The sequence below is a fragment of the Pteropus alecto genome, unplaced genomic scaffold, assembly GCF_000325575.1.
Source record: "Pteropus alecto unplaced genomic scaffold, ASM32557v1 scaffold7, whole genome shotgun sequence".
Lineage (NCBI taxonomy): Eukaryota > Metazoa > Chordata > Mammalia > Chiroptera > Pteropodidae > Pteropus > Pteropus alecto.
In genome coordinates, this window is record NW_006494614.1 from 55,708,240 (window position 1) to 55,734,257 (window position 26,018).

The 26,018-nt window shown below is 31.5% G+C and overlaps 1 protein-coding gene across 4 annotated transcripts in view; it reads left to right on the top strand.

Annotated features, from left to right (window-relative positions):
* The window catches only part of TMEM135 (transmembrane protein 135), a 239,027-nt gene that overhangs the window by 60,005 nt on the left and 153,004 nt on the right, over positions 1–26,018 (top strand). For 3 of the 4 annotated variants that reach the window (XM_025042936.1, XM_025042935.1, XM_006926698.3), the window contains exons 2-4: positions 929–1,056; positions 2,722–2,814; positions 9,916–9,949. The exons of the other annotated variant lie outside the window; for it this stretch is intronic. In XM_025042936.1, the coding sequence (XP_024898704.1) occupies positions 1,034–1,056; positions 2,722–2,814; positions 9,916–9,949 (150 nt within the window). In that variant the 5' untranslated portion in view covers positions 929–1,033. The remainder of the gene's footprint in view (positions 1–928; positions 1,057–2,721; positions 2,815–9,915; positions 9,950–26,018) is intronic. 4 annotated transcript variants of the gene reach the window in all.

Below are 26,018 nucleotides of genomic sequence, written 5' to 3' on the forward strand. Positions count from 1 at the left end.
CTGATCTCGGAAGCTAAGCAGGGTCGGGCCTGGTTAGTACTTGGATGGGAGACCAGCTAAGAAGACCAGGTGCTGTAGGCATAAATAATAATAATAAATATTAAAAAAAAATAAAAAAATAAATTATCTCAGGGCTTTTTTGTTTTGTTTTAATCTTGAAACCTATCTTTTAAAGTCAAAGTTCATACACAAAATACCTTAAAAACAAACAAGTTTTTAACCTAAATGTAATAGATAAGTCATGAAGACTCATAGGTAAATATTCTTTATAAAATATTTCTAGGATAAACTTCTGCAGTTCTATATACAGGAACTTGTTCCTGTTTCGGTGTTCTGGTAGCACATGGTACCTACCCATATTAAACTCGATTCTCGATATTTGTTTTTCAGACCTTTTTTTTTTTTGGATGGGCTTCATTAGGCCATAAGTCATTCATTTTATTTTTTGCTTTTTTTATTCCCAGCATGAGTTTGATTACACAGTAGTCATGTTTGAGTAACTGAATGAATTTCTCTGATTTCTCTTGTTGAGGTTCTCTAATATCCAGGCTGATAATATCCATAATGCAATTTTGTTTTAGCATTCAGTTCAGCACAATTTGAATTATGCTGTATTTTTCTCCATTTAAAATATATATTTTATTTTTCAGTTTAAGACTTTAAAGGCATTATAAATATTTACCTCGACATTTGTTATTCATTATATGACCCATGTTGTAATTTCTAGTGTATATTTTACCCATTATACCTTCAATAAATTAAAATATCTTCTGTCCCAGAAATTGCATTTTTATAGAAGAACTGGTATAATACCAGAGTTTCTACTTTAATTTAAAAATATATGCTGTTATTCAGTAGCTTACAAGTAAGAGTTAATTTAAGTGGATAAAGTTGGTTGGATTAAACAAAAAAGACTTTCTTTTTTCAGATTGCAGCAATTCTCCGGAAACGAAAATTAGATTATTATTTACACAAACTACTCCCTGAGATCCTACAATCTGCTTCATTTTTGACTGCTAATGGGGCCTTGTATATGGCTTTCTTTTGCATTTTAAGGTTGGTACTCATAATCACCCTTGGAGGTTAATACAAATTCCTTTGTTGAAAAAGAAACAAACATGTTTATATAAATGTGTAGATCACTGCTTGTATATATTTTTTCTATCTGTGAAATGACATTTATTTGTCCCAAAGAAAGCTTATAAAACCAGGAGTTGTGGACCTCATCACCTAAAGATATAATATAAACTTCAAGTTATTGCTGTGATTGTATAGCAAAAATGCTTTAAAAGGGCTACTATATTTACCAACTTGTGGATTAAAATTTCTTAACTTTTCAATTTCATAGATCAGGAATTCAAAGCAGTTAGTTGTCCATGATATAGGTTAAGTCTGTCTGCAGTGAACAGACTTCAAAGGGATTATAAAATGCTCGTGTTTGTATATAAAACAGTAAGTTAACTTCCGGCACATCCTACCGATGAAACTTTTGATTCTTATTTAGTCCTATATACATTGCCTATGTGATGTGCTTCATTCAATATAGACAGTTAGAATTCAGTTTCATTAAATATTTTACTTTTTATCTTTTTCCCCACTGATTGTTGAAAACCCAAACTAGTGTTTTTTTTAAATCTATCAAGTTTAAAATAATAACTTCACCTTATCATCGTATTAGTGTTATCCAATTAGTGTTGCCCAAAGTTCTGCAGGTGTAGTTTAACTGCAATTAAAAATATAATTTCCAGATTTCTTTTACAGATTTTTTCCCCTAAAACATTGATATTTATGAACTTTTAGATTGTGCAGAAAATAATTGATAAGGTTTATACTATTGAGTAAATCATGCCTTTAAATTGACTTGAAAATCTATCTAAGAAACTGTATCATGTGGTCTCTGGAAAGTTTCTAACGTATTAAAATTCTAGTTATAAGATAATTAGGTTTTAAAAAAGTATGTAGATATGTAATTTAAAACTATCAAATACTTTATTAAGTACTGTAAGAAGTTATCAAGAGTTGTAGAAGCAAAGAGGGAGAGACATTTGTTGATTATTATGTGTTAAAAATAGTAACAATGGTAATAATTGAAATAATAGTTAACATTTTCTCAGTATTTTCTATGTGCTGTGCATGCTGCTGGGAAATATCTCATGTAGTCCTCACAAGAACTATCTGAGATAGGTAATTTATTATTCCCATTTGATAGATAGGAAGACTGAGAACATAAAGGGTTTTTGTATAGTGAGCAATGTTGAATTCAGGGAATGTCTGAATGAATATAACTGACTAAATTATTGGAAGGAGAACTACCTATTAGTTTGCTGCTGTGGTAGCCTGAATGAGAGATGGTGAGGGACTAAACTAAGGCTGGGGACAGTATGTTGGAGAGGAATTTGAGAGATTAATTACACATGGAAAAATTTAGGGGAATGATTTAATATATGGGATGAGGGAGAAAGAGAAGCCAAGGATGTCTCCAAGTGTCACACATGGATGGATAGGTAGTTGTTGATGCCACTAACCTAGGAAAATAGAGGGTAGAGAATAAGTTCATGAGGATAGGAGACAGAGAAAATGAGTGTGGTTTTAGACATGTTGAATTTAGGGTGCTGTGGGATATTTAGAGAATAGGGTGGACTGAGAAAGGGAATTTCTATTTGTAATAATTGAAATGACCAACTAGAAGTTTCATACAAACATTCCAAATTTGAATTTCAGGAAGATACTTGGAAAATTCTACTTATGGAGTCCTGGCTTTGGTGCCGCTCTGCCAGCATCTTATGTGGCCATTCTAATTGAAAGAAAAAGCAGGTAAATTTTTACATATCTACATATTTAAAAGAACTGCCTGCCATGCCAACTAGGAAAAAATTGTTTTTAACTTACTGTTTATTGTCCAGGTATGAGAAATATTTCTACATATGTTTTTAGTCTTGCAGATATTTGATGGAAAATTTAATTTTGTACTAGTATTATTTTTATGCTTATTAAACTTAAAAATATAAAGATTGACATTATAGAGCAATAAAATCCATTAGTCTTTGTTTACTAAAAAATTAGCGAGTTCTTTAATGTGCTTAACTAAAATATGACACATACAAACCCTAGTAAAGATCTTCTCCATAACCACAGTACCATTATCACACCTAAGGAAATTAACAATAGTTTTTTCTTTTAATCTTTTTAAGTTTATTAGGGTGATATAGGTTAATAAAATGATATAGGTTTCAAGTGTACAACTCTGTAATACATCATCTATAAATTGCATTATGTGTTCACTGCCCAAAGTCAAACCTGACAGTAGTTTTTTCTGTTATCATCTGGATCTATAATTTGCTTCAGGCTCATTGAGTGACCTTTGTTAAATCAATTATTATTTTTAAGGCATCTTCTTGTTCAAAAAAGTATTTTCATTTTTATTCAACCTGAAAATATTCCATATGAAATATGAAATAAGATTTCTATAAAATGCTACAAACTATTATGTAAAATTTTTAGTCAGGTAAATAGTTGAAATTAAAGCTTTTGTTTAAAATAATTTTTGCCATCTCATGAATAATTATTGCTGACAACTGCTTTGATTCTATCTTTATCCCAGATAATCAAGATGGGGTCATGTATTAATCAAGTTAAGGTCATCTTTCAGTTTATGAAGATGTTTTTTATAATCATTGATTCTCTTGTAAGACTATAGATCTTATCAGGTAACCAAATATTTACTTAAATCACCTGAAGCCACTTTTAATATATTCTTATAAATGTAATTTAAATTTTCACGGTTCTGTGATTATATCACAATGCTTTTGGATTATTAAAATTCTAAGATCGAAGGACTGGTTTATATGACCAAAGCATAATCAAGTCAGCATTGCTAGAAACATAGGTTACCCCACTTGAGAGGACAGTACAGATTAGTGGTTAAGAGTATGGATTCTGGAGGTATACTACTGGCTTAGGACACTGGTTTTGCCACTTACTGTGTGACTTCTATGACTTATTCCTTACCTGAAAAATGGATAGTGATAATCTATTCATTTAGTCGTTCAGAGGATTCAGTGAGTCAATATTTGTAAAAGTACTTAGAACAGTGCCTGACACATAGTGTTAAATGTTAGGTATTCGTATTATTCTTTGCCTGTAAGTCATGAAAAGTTCTTCTGGGAATTATAACTTACTGACCATTTTAAAATTATGAATATTGGTTTCAAATATATGATTTCAAAATGTTACTCATGCATGAAACTAAGAATGCTTTAAACCAAGTTTGCAATGATTTATTTATTTTTAGCACTTGAATAAGATAGTATTTTTGATGTTACTTGCTTTTTGAAGTTATATTTTGGGTTGATGTATTAGTCTAGGTCTTATTTTTATAATGTCAGTTTTAAAAAAATGAAAGTTTTCTTTGAAGATCAACATTTATTTAAACACAATATTGTATTATCGATGTTAAATACAATATTGTGTTATTGATGTTAAACACAATATTGTGTTATTGATGTTAAACACAATATTGTGTTATTGATGTTAAAATATACAATATGGGTGTACACACATATACACATATGCAAAGATATGATGGAAATATATATACGCACACTTAAGTGAAGCTTTCTGTTAATAAATATCTTTATATTCGTTTAACTTTATTTCTTTTCTATTTTTTTCTCCTCTCCAAATGACCCATTTATTTACCCATCCATCCATCCATCCATCCATCCATCCATCCATCCATCCATCCATATCCATCCATCTATCCATCTTTCCCAGTCTCCTTCCCTCCCTTTAGAATTAAGCAAGCTTTGCCAGCTATCTCCTGACACCTTATAAGACTACAGTTTACTTAAATCTTAATCGCATCACTGTGGGGTTCTGAGAAAGCTTTGAAGTTGTTTCCAAGGCTGCTTAAAAAAATTTGTGCCACAAAGAACTCTGATCACAGTAACACAGCAGGAAGCATTAGTAACATCTAGTTGATCCCTAGGTGGGCTGTTAAGAACTAGTCTTCTCTTTCTTTTTCTAGGAAGTGCTTTGTTTGTGGTTCAGAAAGAAGTTGTTCTGATGGATTTTGTTTTGTAGAATTGCTGATGGAAGTTGCTTTGATTTTTAGTATTAGTTTAGATAAATTACAACTGCAGGGTGCTCAAACATGGACATGTATTAAAATATCAAAAATTGCATGTGTATTCTAAGCAGACTCATGGGTTGAGTTGTTAAATTTCACAGTTTTAGTTATGAAACTCCTAAACAGATATGACCAAAATGAATGAACTATACATGAATAAAAGAATACCATGAATTTTGTTTATAAATTCTTGGCATCTTCAAGTTTAAGTGTCATGTTATCTTCACAGGAAGAAAATTAAATTATCTTGCAGTCTTCTGTATTATCTACTATATATAGTAGATTAGGATCTTGCTGTAGACTGGAAGTTTATCTTATCCATTCCTATACCTGAATGAAGTATTTTTATACTCCTGTAAAACATTCTGACAGATGAAAATCTATTATACTTTGAAAGACTTTCTAAGATGATTAAATAGTGTCTCTTAGTAAACCATTATCATATATAGGAATGTTTACTTTGTTTTTCTTTAATCTCTAATTTCTCCTCACCTGTAGAATACACACACACACACACACACACATACATATACACACACACACACACATTATATATATATATAATTAGAATTTAGGAGTTACACCATTCCTTCTGTATGTCTTAGTGACCTTAGTCATGATGTATGTTACATACAGTGCCCTTCAAAAGTTTGAGGTTACCTAAAAGGATATATATATTAAAGTTTCCAGAAAAAAAGCATATTGCTCATCTAATTAGATACAGTAATGTCATTAAAAGATAATAATACTTAGAGTTTCATCAGATTAGGAAGAAACCTTTTAGTCTACTTAGATGTTAAAAAATTTAATTATTTTAATATTTTCCCATAGGATTAATAATACTCTGATTATCAGAGTTAGTTCCTAATGATACTCTGATTATCAGAGTTAGTAGCTATGGTTCTTAATACTTTTTTTAGGCAGTGCCCCTTGATGTACATTAAATTTTTTATGCAAATTTAAGAGATTCACCTCCTTCCCTCGCCAAAAAAAAAAAAAAAAGAGAAGGAACATTATCTGTGGTTTAAAGACGTATTTGACCAACTTTAGAATGTTTATTCACTGAGCTTCACCGGTCTTTTAACCTAGTGATTCTCAGCAGAATGGGAATATTTGTGTCTCAGAATCTCTTGTGAAATTTAGAAAATTATTGTCCTTCTTGGCCCTAGACCTCCCTCCTCTTTACGCCTAGGCTATCTTTTGTTCTAATTGGCACCTCCCCCTTCCCTATCACTATTGTAGTAGTGTTTTAACATGTAATTTGGTTTCTAGAGGGAATTTACTTACTAGGAAGGAAGTGACCTGTTCGTCTTCAGACTTAGTCTAGATATAGTCAATTGTTAAATAATAAGACAACATTTAATTACCATATCAGTTTCTCATGATATTGAACATCTCAGGAGAAGTGATAAAAGAAATCACTGTTTTGATGTTTGGCCCTACCAAATTGTTGTTGGAATCAAGGCAAAGACACTGCACCAGGGAAACATACCATAAAGTCTGTCTATGAAATCCAACATGTTGTGCCCTTCACAGATATTGTCCTCTCCTTCTTGGGGCTATTAGTTCTGGGTTGGAATTCAGATAAAGCTGGGAAGGAAGTAACCTTTCTCGTTATTTAGGAATGATAAATTGAAATGAGATCAGAATAGGACATAGTTTAACAACAGTACATCCTCTGCTTTTTCCCAGTAGTAAGAGTATTTCAAGGCTTTATTCATCCTTAGCTCTTAAGCATAGAAGCCTATTAGAACACCATATTAAATTAGTCAGTGAATTGCAGAATTTAAAGGAAATTCAGTAAAGATTTTCTGCTGTAGAAGCAGTGCATTAGAAAGAACACGAAACTGGAGATGAACTGACTCCTAATTCCAATTTGTCTTTTTGCTACTATTATATTTTAAAGGAAACCACTCTCTGATTCTTGATTTTTCACAGAGTGAGGATATTATTATCTGTGTTACACTTTATAGGACTATTGAGAGAATAAAATTTGATTACACACTGTAATCTAGTGAAAGCTTGAAATGCTTGCCACAGCATAGTCAGTAAGTTGAGTGACAAGGAGTTGGACAAGGAAAGTAGCTTTATTCTGAAAGCCAGTAAGCACAGAAGGTGGTGGACTATTGTCCTAGAGAATTCTCTTGATAAAGTACAAAATTCAGGTTTCTTTTATTTCAGGAGAAAGGAGAAAACAGGAGGTCAGGGGGTGATTGATGTCTGCAGACATCTGCAAGTCAGCAAGGGTCCAAGGGGGATGGTGAAACTTCTTTGCTTCTGGTCAACAAACTCTGGTTGCTGTGGTCTCAGTCATGAGGTTCCTATAAATCTTTTGATAAGCAATGGTTATTTTTGTACATACCTTACTTATCTCCTTGGGGAGATAGTTTTGAGCACGGAAATTATTTCAGTAATTCCTAGGCTACTGGTTAGATTCCTTTAATAATTAGCATATCTATGTGCAGGACTAAGCAAAAGTTGCTAATCCTCATGCTGTGGGAACTGGGCAGGTTCAAGCAAGATGGAGTCAGAAAGACTATTTTATTCTATTACAAAAGTATTGATTTTACTTTATAAATTGTTAAATTTTATGCAAATATAAGATAATCTCATCACATCTTTACTTCCTAATATATTGGTATAATTAATTGACCCTCTCTCTAGTTGCTATCTTTTGTGGTTGGATTTCTATAATATGTGTCTATAATATATTCCTTTTTAAAAGGCTAAGCTCCTAGTAACACCTTGTTTAGTAATTCTACGATTTGCTTAATGAAAATTAGATGCCAGGTACTATTGAAGATTTGTGAAATGTAAAGGTAAACAAGATAATATATACCCGTAGTTAAAAATAAAATATTATGTTATCAGACAGATGGAAGCTAGTGATGAAACTGTTGCTGTTGAATATTAGAGATTACCGTTGAATATTAGAGATTACCGTTGAATATTAGAGACAGTTAGATTAGTGGAACAAATGTTTTTAAAGATAGCATCATATATTAGTTCACATCATAATGAAATGTATTATCAGTCATTACCACCGAAATTACAGAAATATTTTGGTTTTATAATTAAGAATATTATTTTTTTGTTATATGTAATCAGCTTTTGGTATAAGATTAGGTATCGCTTGAGGAGGATTTAACTTTTTTCTGCAGTGTGACTCTTGGATGTTGATTTTACCCTAATTTTTCTTTACATAATTTATTTAAAATAAGTATTATTAGAACATCTTTGATTTAGAATTTGGTAGGAATTGATAAGATTGGTAAAGATTAGTAAGACCAATTTCAGTTCACATGTACAAATCATAGAAGAACTAAAAGGGACCTTGCAGATCATCTTATTAATGATTTTTAAATTCTTTTTTAGAGGAGCAATAGAATTCTGTTATTCTAAGGAGGTGTATTAGGTCCTGCTGAGGAGGGACATTGCCTGGGTGGGAGGGGTGTGGCTCAGTGGCTTTGCCTAGACCTCCTTCTCCTTTCAACCAGAGTAGGTCCAATATTATGTTTTATATATTAGTGATAAATGGAAGTTTTTTTCTTTAAATAGTTTTTATATTTAAAAATGTAAGTTAGATAACTAGTCTTGTTCCTTTATTTTAATGACATAATTACAGAGTACCAGAAAATTAAACTTAACTGGAACCTTAATTTTGTAACTTCACTTCAGTGTTATTCAGTTAAATCATACTGCCTCCATGTGGTTTTAATAATGTTAAAACCTTATTAAACCGTTTTACATGATGAACAATCCAGACTGTGTATGACTCAATCTGACATCAAAATTTCATTGACAATGTTAATATCAAGACCTGGAAAATTAATATTCATTTTATATACAAAGTACTTTTTTTTGACTACTAAAAATGTTTGTAATTGAAACTCAAATAAGTTTTTATAATTTTCAGAGTTTGTTATTTGAACTCTGCCCTTAAACTCTTGAACCGTTAGAACAGCTCTTTCCTAGAAGATAGGATGTGCTTCATTCATAAGCTAAAGTGATTAAAGCCATAAAATTATCCTTATCTTGGAGTTTCTACCTGAATTCTCTTTAAATAAATCTGGTTAATTGTGCAATTTTTATGTAAGGCGAGTGTTTATAGAACTTTTATTTGTCCTTTGGCATTAGAAAGTTCACTTACCCCCTGATTTCTCACTTAACAATGAAGGTAAAACCAGGGTGATTTAGTATGCTTTGTAATGACATCTAATTAACAGTTGCATTGTGCATGAAACAAATAGAAGACCTGATTTTGTAATGAATAAATTTACATTTAGTTAGAATTGTTCTGTCCTTGACTTTTTGACAAGATGAATTCATTAGGATTCTTTATTAAATTTACAATTCTCAAAATAGACTAATAGCAAATTTTACCACTCTTCCTATTAATAATTATATCACAATTTTAAATATTACTAATAATAAAATTAGTAATATTTAAAATTGTGATATAATTGACATATAGTGTTAATTTCAGGAGTACAACATTTGACATTGATTTGATATTGCCATATATTGTGAAATGATCACCATAATCAGTCTAGTTAACAATTACTAGGCAATGGTAATTTTAAAGGATTTAAATTAATGACCACTAAATAGGATAACTTAGAATCTATTTAGATCCAATTATTAAGGTGCTGAAAATTTAGTTTAGCATAATCTATCCCTTTTTCTCAACTCCTGATATTTATTTTGATAGATTTCTCAAAAATGATAAAGCTGCTATTAAGTCAAATTGATGCTTAATCTCACTCTCTTTTTAAAATTATTTTCAGGAGAGGGCTTCTCACAATTTATATGGCTAATTTGGTAAGTAAATTTTTTTTTTAACTTTTGAGGTTTTCCATGTGTTTTTTAATCTTTTTTTTTTTTTTAAATCAAATTTCCTTAAAAAGGAAAGGAAAGCTACTTAAATTTGAGAATAATTTGTGTCTGTGTTTTAAAGGACAGACTTTAATGTTTAGAAGAGCCTTGATGTCATCTGATTTGTTCCTGTCTTGTATGACTGAATTTCACTTAGTTCAAGGGGAAGGTGATTCATTTCTCTGTGCCTTTTATGATTTTTTTTTTAAAGGGTGGATGTTCATCTTTGGTAGGATCTATATCTATCTACAAACAGTTTATTTAATGATATAATTAGCTAGAATCCTAAATTTCTAAGTTTACGGAAGTGAAATTAATGTTAACTAGTCTGATATTCTTTATAGTAAATGTATAATCAACATAATTTTCATTGCTAAGTTTACATTTTAAAAACATATTAAAATATTTCAAAGTTATTTAGAATTGAAAGGCAACACTGAAAAATTCACTTAAAATATAATTATTTATCTAAGGGTAAATTCTCAAATTCTGTAACAAGGGAATGTAGTGCAGAGTTATATTTACCAACTTATTTCAGTTATAAACTATTTAATTTTGCTCCATACTTACCATGTGTTGGTTACTGTGCAATATGCTGGTAGGCGACGTAGAGACAGTCCTTGTACTTATGGAGTTGCTGTCTAATGGAGAAGTCACAATAGATATAATATTTGAAAAGAATGGAAATATGAATTTTAGGTTGCCGTGGGAACCATAATAGTAGTACCAAACTGTTCTGGGTGCTGTTCTTCTTATTTTTTAAAACAATTTAAATATATTGTGCTTTCATATTAGAATGGATTTGAGTTTTAAGATATTTTTTATCTTTTAGCTATACACATGCTTTTCTATACTACTACATGTTATATACTTTAATACCTAAATACTGTGTATATCTCTACACATACCTTTAAATTCTAAGTAAACTTTCACAGACTTTTTTTTGGTGTTGCCTGGTTTAGACTGTAAATTCCTGGAGAGGAGATCTTTGGCTTTGGTATAATCAATGCCCTTAAAATTCTGTATTTTTTTAGATTAAACTTTTTATTTTGGAGTAATTATAGATTTATATGCAGTTGTAAGAAATAATTGAGAGATCTCATGTTCTCTACTCCCAGTTTCCCCCAATAGTCATATCTTCAAACTACAGTAGTATCAAAATTGGGATATTTATATTGCTATTTACTGTAGTCAAGGTAGAGAACATTTCCTTCACCACTGGGATCCTTTGTGCTCCCTTTTTCTAACTACATCCAATTCTCTCTTCCCCTTACCACCTCTCTCCCCACTTAACCTCTGGCAACCACTCATCTATTCTTTATTCTTATAATTCTGTAATTTCTGTAGTCATTTTAAGAATGGTGTATAAGTAGAATCATAGTATATATTTGTGGTTAGTTGTTTTTTACTCAGCATATTTCTAAAGCTGTTACACATATCACTAGTTCATTCCTTTTTATTACTGAGTAGTGTTGTTCTCTATTAATTTGTTTAGCTGTTTACCCATTGAAGGACATCTGGCTTTTTTCCAGTTTTTGGTTATTACAAATAAAGCTGCTATAAAATATTCATGTGCAGGTTTTTTGTGAACACGAATTTTCATTTCTCTAGGATAAATGCCCAAGAGTGCAATTGCCAGGTCATATGGTAGTTGCTGTTTGGTTTTTAAAGAAACTATTGAACTATTTTCCAGAGTGGCTGTACCATGCTGTTTTGATAGTGTTTCCAGTCTAGAGTATTGCTTCGAATATCTAGTTTTTTCTAAATGGGAGACTTTTTTTGGGGGGTGGGGTGGTGAGGTGGGGTGGAGCATTTGTCTATTAAGTAGATTTGTACTTTCTGTCCAGATGACTAAATTTCAATATTAGAAAAGTTTTTCAGAAAATGCAAAATATAATTTTTTAAAAATCCTTTGTAAGCAAGTTAAAAAGGATCTATAATTCAGAAATTTAATGAGATCAAAACCTTTACAGATAGATTTTCTATGTCTGAAAGAAAGTGAATCTGTTATTCTGGATACTAATGATAATCTAATAAGCTTCATCTTCCCTTTATCTAAATAAAGCCTTTTATTTATACTATTACCATATAACTATTACTGTAGTAACAGGGTGTTGGTTCAGACTAAGTAAGAATTTAAATATTTTCAGAGAGACTGAATTTAGCCTTATGAAGTAACTTGGTTCTATAACTTTATTATGTTGCTTACTAGACTAAATTGAAATTGTTGGTTTATAGCAACAACATAATTTCTAAATGTTGGGAGGTTTTATCTTTAAAAAAATATTTATTGGTTTTAGTTATGTGTTTCTGATTTGGAATGTATAGAAAAGCATAAAGAAGAAAGTAAAAATCTTCTGTAATTTTACCGTGTAGTAATTACTAACATTTTAGTATTTATTTTTTTATTCCCTTCCTCCTAAATACACAAACATAAATGTACATTCACATTACACATTGTAAACTCATTTAAAAAAAAATTGGGACATATTGTTTTGTGACATCTTTTGTTACTATGCCATATAGTTTTTTATTGCTCACGATAATTATTTTTCGGAGAGTCTCCTCCTTCCTTTTCTCTTACATCTTGGTTATGTCTTTATTACAAATTAGTTTTATACATACATACATTTATTCAGCTCCATTCAAAATGTTGGAAGGTAGTGAAATAATAACTGTTAGGTTAATAATATTATAGTGTTGTTAGTTTTGGCTGTGACAGTTACCCATTTATTACATTGCTTTGCTTTTGAATGAATACATGATAGAGGAATATACAGAACTGGCTCTATATTATTTTTATCATCTTTGTCTTTATTTTTATCAGTAAACATTTATTGAGTACAAAACACTGCTAGGTATTGGGCACGAGTATAAACCATAATTTATGCTTGAAATTAGTTGAGGAGCAATATATATCTAGATCTGGATTTAAAATGAAAAAGTAGTTAATAGTCCAAGAGAATGTATTCATGTCAAACATGTGGTTAGACAGTATAGTCACTAGAACTTTAGAAAAGAGAGTTAGCTTTTGGATGGGGCAATTAGGGAAGGTTTTTTGAATTGCATGGGACTTGAACCTTGAAGAAAAGAGAGAAATTGGAGGCATCTTAGAGATGTGTTATTGGTGACCACCAGAAAAAATTCTTGCCTTTCTAAGAATTGGCAAGTTGGGACTAAGGTTTAGGAACAAAAAAAAGATAAGAAATATTTATTGAGCGTCTACTGTCTTAAATACTGTAGGTGAATTTTGAGTTACCAAAATAAACAGGGGATCATCTGCTTCTTAGGACTAGAAACTTTATTGGGGGAGAGAACTGTGTAAACCAATGGGAGTAAACCTCGTCTTTTTTTTTTAGCATTGATATTGGTCTCGAAACAAAACAGTACAGTGTTTGTATTATATAATTGTGAATATAAATTTTGCTAGTTGTGTTTGCATTAGTGTTGTAGGAAGCAGGTGAAGAACTATATCCCCTAAATAACAGACATGTCTGTTAACGCTTTTGTTATTTTAAAAAGGTCTTCCCTTAGGCTACCTTATAGTTACTCTTATTACTTATGACTATCTTTCAGTAAGCCCTGTTTAAGTATCAGTTATTAGACCAATGGTTTATAGCCTTAATGATTAACTAGCAGCTTTAAAAATTACAAACTAAGGCAGCTGAATTAATACCCATCTGAAAATGTTGTTTTTTTTTTTGTTACATGTTAGCATATTTTAGAAGGAAAAGTGTACAGTTTTGAAACTAGTATAGTTTTTTAGTTTTTTTGGATTGATAGAGAATAAGTTGCTAAGGGGCAAAATGTATAAAAGGTATATAGAAAATATATGAAATAAAGAATTAAATATTTTCTCTGGCTTCTGCTCAGGATATGGCTATAAAATGATGGAAACGTTTTCCTGGGGCTAATATGCCAGAAACAATTACCCACAAGAACACCAGCTGCTAGGATTCAACTTTGCCACAGTATGATTTAAAAGAGAACACATAAAAGTTTGTGTTGTGTGATTTTCCTTTATTATGTTGGTTATGACGATGACTGAGGATTCCAGTCTTTCAAAATTCATCATATGATGCTAACAATTATTTAAATGTGATGTCAAGTGTAGTTCATTTATGTTTAGTTTAATTATAATTTATGACATTTAAAAGTCTTTCTATGTAAGTCCTTCTGAAAACTTATTTCTAGTTTCATTTATGCCATCAAGCATTCATTATGCCATCATGTGTTTTAAAATTCGTAAACATATCTAGTAGGTTTGTCTCTAGCATTCGTTTTGTCATTTTAAACACACACTGTCTTTGATTAAAACATCTGTATTTGATTTTTCAAACATAAAGTTTGAAAATGTTGATTCATATGTGTTCTTGTAGGGCTACTTTTAATTAGATCCAGCAGGCATTTATTAAATGAGTGCTGTGCTAGGCACATGAGGTTACAGAAGAAATACAAGACGGGTTGTAAACTAGTTGGAGAAATTTGACAGAAATTCAAAAACAATTATAAACACTCTCTCGAGTGGCTCCTCTGTGCCTTCCATGTGCAGCAAATGGCATCAATGATTTATCCAGTTGCTCAGGCCAGAAACTTAGGAGTTTTAACTCTTTTCTTCTCTTTATACTCCTACTCCAATTCATTGGGAAATCATATTTTACTTCTAAAATATATTCTGGGTCTTAAAGTGACTGACCATCTCCATGGTTATAACCATAGTCTGAGTCCTAAATCTCTTGTCTGAGCTATCTTAATAACCTAACTCATTTACATCTTCCCAGTCTTGCCTTCCTATAGTCTGTCTTCTGCATAGCAGTCAGTCATTGGAAATAGAAATGAGAGCATGTCAATCTTCTGTTTAAAACTCAGAAAAACCTTCCCTTCCCACTGCATCCCAAATAAAATTTAAATGCCTCACTGTATGATAGCTGCTACCTCTGTATGATAACTGCTGTCTGATTTATCTATCTTCTCATTTTTTACTCTGGCTTTCTATCTGTTGAACCCTTGAAACTTGTTACTGCAGCCTTAGTGCTTACTTTTCTTTTATGCCTGGAAATTTATTTTCCTTGGTTAGCATCTTATCTTTATATAAGGGTCACCTTCTGAGAGCTTTTTACTATCATAGTTAAGGCAGCTTCCCCCCACCTCTCTACTGTCTAACTCATAAGCTCGTCTTTTTCACAGCACTTATTTCATGGCACTAAAATTTTCTTTGTTTATTAAATTGTCCTTCTTTCCTCACTATATATAAACTGCTTAAGGGCAAGGGCTTGCTTATTCACTGACATATCCCTAGAACCTACGAACAGTGCTTACTTAGCACATAACATATGCTTTATAAGCAATTTTCGAATGAAGGTAGATTGGGAGCAAATACTGAAAATGACAAAAATGAGAGTGAGTGATCCTTCTAAGTTGGTGAACATAATACCAATTCTCCTCTTCCCCTTCCATTAGCCCCAAGACCCATGTTCTTTAAGCCAAATGACCTGTTTTCCTGCACGAAGGTAATAAACAAAGGAGGGAATCTATTCTTAGCTGAATTCCTTTGTTGGAAGCTTTCTTAGAAGTATTAGAATTAGGGATGATATTTCTCCTTCTGTTCTTACTCTGATTCTTTTAGTCACATTGAAAAATGTGTTTCCTGTACCCATTATAACATTAGGCAATATTGAGTTCTCATTTTTGCTTTGTAGAAGGTGAAATATTTGCTCTCCAAGGAGAACAGGTTTCTTAAAGTTGCCGTCATTCTCTTGACAAAAAGGGCAGATGTAGAGGTGGATTTTCCCAGAGATGACAGCTAAGCCTGTGAGCTTGAAAAGGGGAATTATTAGAGATTCCCTCTTATTTTATTTTATTGGATAATTTAATGCTATGTTTTCAAGATATATCCATATTTTATTTACTTTGAACTTGACGCCATGTTTTCAAGACCTATGTGCGTTACTTTATATGCTTCCAATGCATTGCTTCTGATTGCCGCATAGTGTGGCAGAATATCTACCCCCTATATATGCTTTATAATATTTTTATTGAGGTATAATTCATAAACCATAAAATTCACCCCTTAAAGTTTACAATCCAGTGGTTTTTAGTATAGTATATTCACAGAGTTGTGTACCTGTCACCACTAATTTTAGACTCTTTCATCCACTAAAATTTACTGTTCATTCTTCCAGTGATAGGTATCCAAATTGCTTCCAACTCCTCAACATCACAAACAATGTGGTGATTAACACCTTTGTAGATGACTGTTTTATGAATTTTTCTGGCTGTATGTGGATAAAGACTAAGAAGATGGATTTTTAGACCATGTACTTTCTGGTAAAAAGACAATGTCTTGGAATGTGAGAAAATATCATTATTCTAGTTGTTTATTTGGAGGTAGATTTGTTATTTTAGGAGAGTATTTTGTCTTCTGTTTCTTTGACTTGTATTCCTATTTGAAGAATTTGATTATTCATTCTAGGGATTTTAGTGCTGGAAGTTGTACTTGGAAACTAACAAGAACTCTGATTTAAATGGCTTGAAGGACTGCTACAGGGTCAATAAGACCAAAGGAAAAAAAGGGTATAATTTCTTTTTGGGCATGGGTTATCATCATAAGTAATGTTTGTGTACCTTTATTTTCTATTTGCCTTGTAAAGATAATATAAAATACATGTGAAAAAATTGAGAGAGACAAATGCAAAGGAAAATCATTAAAAATAAACATACAAGAAGCAGATATGAATAAACAATTTCACAAAGGAATATAAATAAAAGAGACATAGGAAAGCAGTATTTAAGAGAGGAAAATGCAAAATAGAAAACCAACCCATATAATAAGCATTTGGCTTTCATTGACACCTAAAAGGGTGTGTGGCTTCTCTTTACTGCTGTGTGGGAATGGTCTTTACTGATAACCCCTGGTTGGGGAGTAAGAGAGCAGAGCCCTAGTTATTAGCTGGTGGGTATGAAATTCTCAGCTCTCAACTTGGTCTTCTCTGAATCCTTTTTATCCGGGGTGTTAGGGTGTCTTATTACAGCCTTGTGAAGGTAGAAGTCTCAGCTCTCCACTTGGTCATTGCTGGTGGGGGTTGGGCCACACTTTTTTTTCCCTGTGGTGTTTGGCTGGAGTATAGTAGTTATTGTCAAAAAGTTTTTGTTTTGATAGGTTGCTTTTTTCCTGGTCTTTTAGCAAGACAGAGCAGGTTTTGGTCTGTGCTGGTTAGCATTTTTGGTTTGCAGGTTTCTTTGGCTCCAAGTCTGGGATATATAAAGCAAAAAGAAAACCTAGGTACTCACCACCATGTCATTTTTTGGATCTCAAGATTTCTAGGTGGTCTGCCTTCTTCTTTCTACCTTTCTGTCTTTTAATGTTTGTTTTATATGTAATGTCTAGGATTTTTAGTTGTACTCAGTGGGAGGAATAGGGAAAATATATATAACTGATCTTCCTAGAAGCAGAAGATCTTCTTCATATATAATTTTTATATGGTAATCAGAAATAAGCATATAAGGAAACAAGACACTAATCAAGATCTGGTAATAAAAACAACGTATAAGAGAAACAGGCCTGCCAAGACTACGTATATTAGAATTATCTGAAAATGTATTAAAACAAAGGTGTTTATTAGGTTTAAAATAAAAGATGACTTCTGATTCAGGCCAAAATGGAGTAATGGGGAACAATAAAAAAACTTGACAAAATGAAACAACAGTTTTCAAGACATTGTACATTAAGCAACAAAAGACTGTGATTTCTGAAAGATTCGAAACTAGTGAGATTAGCCCTGTGATTGCTTTGGCTTACTACTTGGAGAACATTTCTAGGCTATGCAGCAGGTATGTAGAACTGAGGCAGAGCCTGGCTGTATCCCATGGTGATGAGACATAGCTAGGAGTCCGAGGAGACAAGGTGGCTACAATTTGCAGATAGGAGAGGAGACAGGTAGAGAGCTCCAGAGATGTGCAGAGGTCTCCAACGAATACTCAGCTGAATTATGATCAGAGCATGCATATGAGGAAAATTCCTGAGGCTGGGGAAAGAACTAGCCAAATGCATTGCAGGGAAAAGTCTTCTGAGCTCATGCAGGGCTAGGAATAGTTGTTGTTCCCATCATTGAGAATAGAAAATCTCATAATTCATGGGGCATTGGGAAGAGAATACTTAGAAGGATTTTAACTTACAGTGGGGCAAAATTAACTGTAGACTAAACACTGCTTTGGCCCCAACTTAAAAAAAAAAAAGAAAGAAAAAGAAACCATGAAAGGCTTTGTTTCCAAATAAGTGCATCCAAAACCAAATCTAAAGAAAATTTTTGGGAATACAGAAGTATACAACAGTCATCAGGTAAAATTCACAATGTCTGGCATGCAATAAAAAATTACCAGGCATGAAAAGAATCAAGAAAAAAATGACCCATAATGACAAGAAATATCGATCATTTGTAACCAACTCTAAAATGATACTTATGATAGAATTAGTAGACAAGGACATCAAAAGAATAATTATTACTGTATTCCATATATTCAAGAAGCTAGTGGAAATATAGACTGTGATAGCAGAGATATGGAAGATATAAAAAAAGGACGTAGTTAAACTTCTTGAGATGGAAGCTATAATCTGAGATGAAAGGTACACAGGATAGGATTAACGGCATATCAAACTCTGCAGAAGAAAGAATTAGTGAACCTTAAGCCATAGCAATAGAAACAATTCAGAATGAAACATCAAGAGAAAACAAAAAAAATATGAACAGAATATTAGCGCTATAACAAGATGACTTGATTGAAATGCTCAATATGCATACAATTGTAGTCTCTAAAAGAAAGAGAGAGGGAGGGTCAGAAAAAATGTTTGGAGAAATAATGGCTGAAAATGTCTGAAACTTCATAAAAACTCTCTCATATCCAAGAAGCTTAATGAACCTCAAGCACAAGAAAAATGGAGGAATTCTGTCATGTCATAGTCAATTTTACCATTGACAGAGAAAATCTTAAAAGCAGCCAGGGAAAAGAGAAACATTTTATACAGAGGAACAAAGATTATGATGACAGCAAATTCCTTGTTGGGAATAATACAAAACAGAAGACAGTTAAGCAGTATTTTTAAAGTACTTGAGAAAAAGAACTGTCAACCTAGAATTGTATACCCAGCAAATATCTATAATAAACAAGGCAAAATAAAAACTTTTTCATCACTGCCCACCAAGAATACTTTACCCAGCAAAATTGTTCTTCAGGAATGGAGATACAGAATGTCCAAAACAAAGAAAGCTTTGGGAGTTCATTACCACTAGACTTGCCTTACAAGAAATGTGAAAAGGAATTCTCATGCTGAAAAGAAAGGACACTAATTAGTAATGTGAAAACATATGAAAATATACAGCATAATGGTAAAGGTAAGTAGTCAAATTCAGAATACTGTAATATAATATGGTATGTCAACAACTTTAGTATAAAGGTTAAAGGACAAAGGTATTAAAAATACCTAGGGCTACAAATAGTTGTTAATGGATATACAATGTAAAAAGCTGTAAAATGTGACATTAAGAACAAAATGTGTGGGAGGAGTAAAAGGTTAGAGTTTTTGTATGCAATAAAAGTTGTTATTAGTGTAAAACAGACCGTTATACATGCAAAATATTTTATGTATGTGTCATGGTAACCACAAAGCAAAAACCTGCAGTTGATACACAAAAGATAAACAGAAGGAAATTAAAAAAAACAGTATAGAAAATCATTAATTCAGAAAGGAAGACAGTAAGAGAGGAAGAGAGGAACTAGGAAACTGCAAAAAGCCAGAGAACAACTAATAAGATGGCAATAGTAAGTTTTTAACCTATCAATAATTCTATTAAATGTAAATGTGTTAAGTTCTTCAATAAAAAGGCATAGTTTGGTTGAATAGATTAAAAATCAAGACCTAACTATATGCTGCCTAGAAGAGACTCACTAGCTTTAAAGACACATTTGCTCAAAGTGAATGGATAGAAAAAGATATGCAAATGGTAATCAAAGAAAGTAAGTGCAGCTATACTTATATCAGACAAAATAAAATAAACTTTAGTCAAAAGCTGTAACAAGAGACAAAGAAGGTCCTTAGATAATGAAAAGAGCTCAACTCATAGAGATATAATAATCATAAATATATATGAACTCCAACATTGGAGCATATAAATATATTAAGCAAATACTAACAGACTAAAATGAGAAATAGACAACAATACAATAATAGTATGAGACTTCAGTATCTTACTTCTGCAATGGATAGATCATCCAGACAGAAAATCAATAAGGATTTGTTGGACCGTAGGCAAAGTGGATGTACCACAGTAGACAAAATGACTTGACAGACATCTTCAGAACATTCCATCCAACAGCAGCAGAATACACATTCTTCTCAAGCATGCATGGAACATTCTCCAAGAGACCATATGTTATGTCACAAAACAAGTCTTAGCAAATTTAAAAAATTGAAATCACATGAAATGTATTTGCTGACTAAAGTGGTCTGAAACTTGTAATCAATAACAGGAAAAATGAAGAATTTATAAATATAAATAAGTGGAAAAATTAAACAACATACTCCCGAAAAACCAGGGGGTCAAAGAACAAATCAAGAGGGAAATTAAAAAATATCTTATGACAAATACAAATAGAAACATGACATGCTAAAATATATGCAGCAGAAGGTGTTCTAAGATGGAAGTTTGTAGAAAAAAACACCTACATTAAGAAAAAAACAGAAAGATCCCAAACAACTTACCTTTACAACTCAAGAAACTAGATAACAAATTAAGGCCAAATTTAGCAGAGTGAAGGAAATAGAATGGAAATAGAGACAGAAGAACAATAGAAATGATCAATGAAATGAAGAGCTGGTTTTTGGAAAGATAAACAAAATCAACAAACCTTGAGCTAGAATAAGAAAACCTACAGAGGACTCAAACAAATAAAATCAGTAACAAATTGGATAACCTAGAAGAAATGAATAAATTCCTGAAATACACAACTTACCAAGACTAAATCATGAAGAAATAGAAAATCTGAAGGCACCAAAAACAAGTAAGGAGATTGAATCAGTAATCAAAAACCTCCCAACAAAGAGAAGCCCAGGAACAGATGATGTCATGGATTGGTGAATTCTACCAAACATGTAAAGAAATATTAATATCAGTCCTTCTCAAACTCTTTCAAAATATTGAAGAGAACACAGTCCTTCTCGATACTCAGACTGAATATCAGTCCTTCTCAAACTCTTTCAAAATGTTGAAGAGGCTGGCGTTACCCTAATACCAAAGCCAGGTAAGGATACTACAAGAAAAGAAAACCACAGTCCACTATCTCTGATAAATACAGATGCAAAAATTCTCAACAAAATACTAGCAAACCAAATTCAACAGCACAGTAAAAGAATTATACATTGTAATTGAGTGAGATTTATCCCTGGGATGCAAGGATAATTCAATATATGCAAATCAATAAATGTGATACATCACATTTATAGGATGAAAGATAAAAATCATATGATCATCTCAATAGACACAAAAATTATTTGATAAAATTTAATATTCTTTCATGATAAAAACTATCAACAAACTAGGTGTCAGAGGAACGTACCTCACCATAATAGAGGGTATATATGAGAAGCACACAGGTAACATCATATTCAATGGTGAAAAGCTGAAAGCTTTTACTCTAAGATCAGGAATAAGACAAGGTCGCCCACTCTCACCGCTCCTATTCAACATAGTATTGGTTGTCCTACCTAGAGTAATTAGGCAAGATAAAAGACATCTATATTGGAAAAGAGATGTAAGATTGTCTCTGTTTGCAGGTGATATGGTCTTAGTTATAGAAAATCCTAAAGACTGAACCAAAAAACTATTAGAATAAATGAATTCAATAAAGTTGCAAAATACAAAATCAGTATAGAAAAATCAGTTGCATTTCTATACACTAACAATGAAATATTTGAAAAAAGAAACAATCTCATTTACAGTAAAATCAGAACAATAAAATAAAAACTTAGGAATAAATTTAATCAAAGGTTTGTACACTAAAAACACTAAGACTTTGATGAAATAAATGGAAGGAGAAACAAATAAATAGAAACATAACCTCATGTTTGGAGATTGGAAGAATTAATATTGTAAAATATTTATAGAATGCAACGCCATCTGTGGATTCAGTGCAATCCTTATCAAAATTTCAATGGCATTTTTCAGAAATAGAAAAACAACTCTAAAATTAGTATGGAACCACAAATGACTTCCTATGCCATAGCGATCCTGAGAAGTAGTAACAAAGCTGGAAGCATCACATTTCCTGATTTAAAACTGTATTACAAAGCCTTAGTAATCAAAAACAGTGTAGTACTGGTATAAAAATAGAGAATTAGACCAATAGAACACATCGAGAGCCCAGAAATAAACCCTTGCATATACAGTTTACTAATATTTGACAAACGAGCCAACAATACCCAATGAGGAAAAGGAGTCTTTTCAATAAATGGTGTTGGAAAAAGTGGATAATCACATTCAGAAGAATGAAACTGGGCCCCTATTTTATACCACTCATGAAAATTAATTCCAAATAGATTAGTCTTAAATATAACACCTGAAACTATAAAACTCCTAGAAGAAAACATAGGGAAAAAGCTCCTTGATATTGGTTTTGGCAGTGATTTTAGATATGACATCGAAAGCACAAGCAAGAAAAGCAAAAACTAACTTGTGAGTCTACATTAAACTAAAAAGGCTTTGCACAGCAAAAGAAACAATAAAATGAAAAAGCAACCAAAGAATGGGAAAAAATATTTGCAAACCATACATCTGATAACACTGGGTTTATATCCAAAATATATAAGGAACTCATAACTCAATAGCAAAAAAAATTCTAATTCAAAATGGGCAGAGGATTTTTCCAAGGAAGGCATACAACTGGCCAACAAGTCCATGAAACAGTGCTCAACATCTCTAATCAGAGAAATGCAAATCAAAACCACAATTAGATATCACCTTACACCTGTTAGAATGGCTGTCATCAAAAAAACAAGAGATAGCAAGTGTTGAGGATGATAAGGAGAAAAGGGAAGCCTTTTGTACTGTCAGTGAGAATGAAAATTAGAACAGCCAGTACAAAAAATGGTATGGATGTTCCTCAAAAAATTAAAAATGGAACTACAATGTTATCCAGCAGTCACACTTCTGAGTATATATCTGAAGAAAATTATATCACTATCTCAAAGAGATATGCTCAATGCAGCATTATTCACAATAGTTAAGACTGTTAAGAACCTGTGTGTCTCTTGATGAATGAGTGAATAAAGAAAATGCGAGACACACACATAGTGGAGTGTAATTGTACAGATTAGTCAGCCAACGATGTAGTTCTTGTAATGGCATGTTACATTTACAACAGAGGCTTTGGCAAACTAGCTAGTCCTGCAAATAGCTAGAAAAACAGAAGTCTGTAACAGACTACAGACGCATTCCAGTATATTCACACAGTTACATTTGTTATCTTTGAACCCAAACAACCAGTAGCATATGTGAAGAATTTTAGAGTAATCTTAGATGTTGAGCTCTGTAAGAGAAGCCCTGGTAATTAATAGTCAAAGATGGGGACTGATTAAGCATTTAATGGTGTAATTTATATTATAGTTTAAAAAACTTATTAAAGAAATTTGTTTTATTTTAAGAAATTTTTATAAGCCAAATCTTAAAGAATATTTGTGTATTGTCTATATTCTCTTTAAAAAATCCTAATATTGATCAAGGTCTAATGACATTTTAATACCTTCTTAATAATTAAACTTAAATTCTAAGTCATTTTGGTTTATAATTTTTTTTCTCTACGTTGGAAATGACTTCATTGACTTTATTCTTTAAAGATTCTGTCTCCATATTTCAAGTGGAACATTTTTAAAGTAGAGTAAAGGTGTTTTATTTGTCTTGAGAGCAATGGTTTTATCCTTACCCTCCTCAGCACAGTTCCTTTTTATTTCAGTAAATACTCTAATAGTTACATTCACTTTTATTCTTTCACAATTGAATTGCATTTATATTGAATTAACTACCTTTGAGGTCTACAAATTATGTAATTTAATGGTTTAGATGGCATGACTTTTCTGTTATTTTTTTTACATCTAGCTGATATTATTAGGTGGATTGTTAAATTTAGAAATATTTACTCTTTAGAATATTCATGAATCAGCTTTTTTGAGAATACTGTTTATAAGAGAAATTGTTTTATAACTTCAAAATTTTCCTTTTTAAAACAAAAGAAAATTTTATATGTATAGAAATTTGAGTTTAATGTCACAAATGAAAAAGAAAAAGAGTAGGGCTCCTAATATTTAAATTCGTTATTGGTCTGGTCATTTTTGAAATTCTTTGTCTAAAAAGATGTTTGGGAAACTTGTAGCATAGTCTTAGAAATTTATTAAACATTAAATTGATTTATGTAGAATTTGGTTTATTTAACATCAAAATTTAAAAACCAATCTATTTACTTTTTATTATCTAAGAATATAGATTAAAGATCATTTTAGTTACTTTAGCAAATCTAAAGATTAATAATAGGTTTATAAAATCATTTTCAATCTTTACTCTTGAAGAAAATTAAGATTAATTAATTAATTAATTCTGTTATTGTTTTATAGTTTTTACCCCCCTTTGGCCATTGATATATATATATAATCTATATCTATCTATATACCTGATAGTAGCTATTAATTGATGTGCTACAACTGAATGTATTGCATAGTTTACAATAAAAAATTCCACATTTTCTAGATTTAGAATTGACAGAATTTATCTGGGTAACTGTTAGTCTTTATAAACATACTTTTATTGTGCTTAAAGTCAGAAAACGGTGACATTTGAAAACCTATGCTTTTCTAACATATGGCTTCAATTTGCATTTTAATCAGAATATGGAAGTCATTACTCTGACATCTGAAACTGAGGTGGCAATAAAAAGTTATCACTAACAGGACAGCAGACACAATTTATTTTGTGTTTATTACTGGGTGGCCTTCTTGATACTTTCCTGAACTTAATTGATTCCAGATATTAGAAAATTACAGTTAAATTATGACATTTCTTTTAGATGCATTTAAGTCGAACTGTCTTAATAGGATTTATATAAATGATTAATATCTATTAAGACATAGAGCATTTGTGTACAAATACATACATAGGCATATATATTCATATGTGTGTATATAAATGTATACATGAAGGAACAAAAAGATTCATTTGAAAATGCTAAATGGCTTAATTATAGTTAATATCTCTGAAATGGGAATGTTGGTGAAAAAAGAATTTCAGGTTTTATTCTAAATATTATTTTGAGTATTATAGTGGGATATATTCCGTAATAAAATAATTTATAAAATGAAATGAAATGTTATCTCTAAATTTTACTTGAACTAAAATACGTAATTACAATTGTTTAAAGTACTGCTCAATAAAAATTAAAACAAATTAACTTCTAATGAAGAAAATAAATGTCATTCTATGATCTGTAACTTTGTTGTCTTAAGTTTCCAACATAACCTTAATTTATGCACTCAGCAAATGTATTTTGACTCCTCACATGTTCCATACATTTTGCTAAGTGTTGGGGAAAACAATGATGAATAAAATGTGGTTCTCGTCCTTGAGAAATTCAAGTTTGATGAAGTGTAGGTTCCAGGGAATATAGAAGCATTACAATGGGATATGGTAAATATTATTTTAGTGATGTGGAAGGACAGAACAATTTGCCAGGTAATGTAAGGAGGCCACATTTGAAGGATAAGAATTTTCCAGGTAGATAAGCAAAGAGAATTCTCAGCAGAGAGAACATTATATGCAAAAAAAAACCCCTGAGTCTTATGTTGCCCTGGCATATTTAGTCATTTTTTGTTCATTTCTTCATTCTTTATCTACTTGCATTTATTGTGCACCTATGGACCAGGCACTGTGTTGAGTGCTGTCAATGTCTTCATGAACCTTGACAGACATTTTCCCATCAT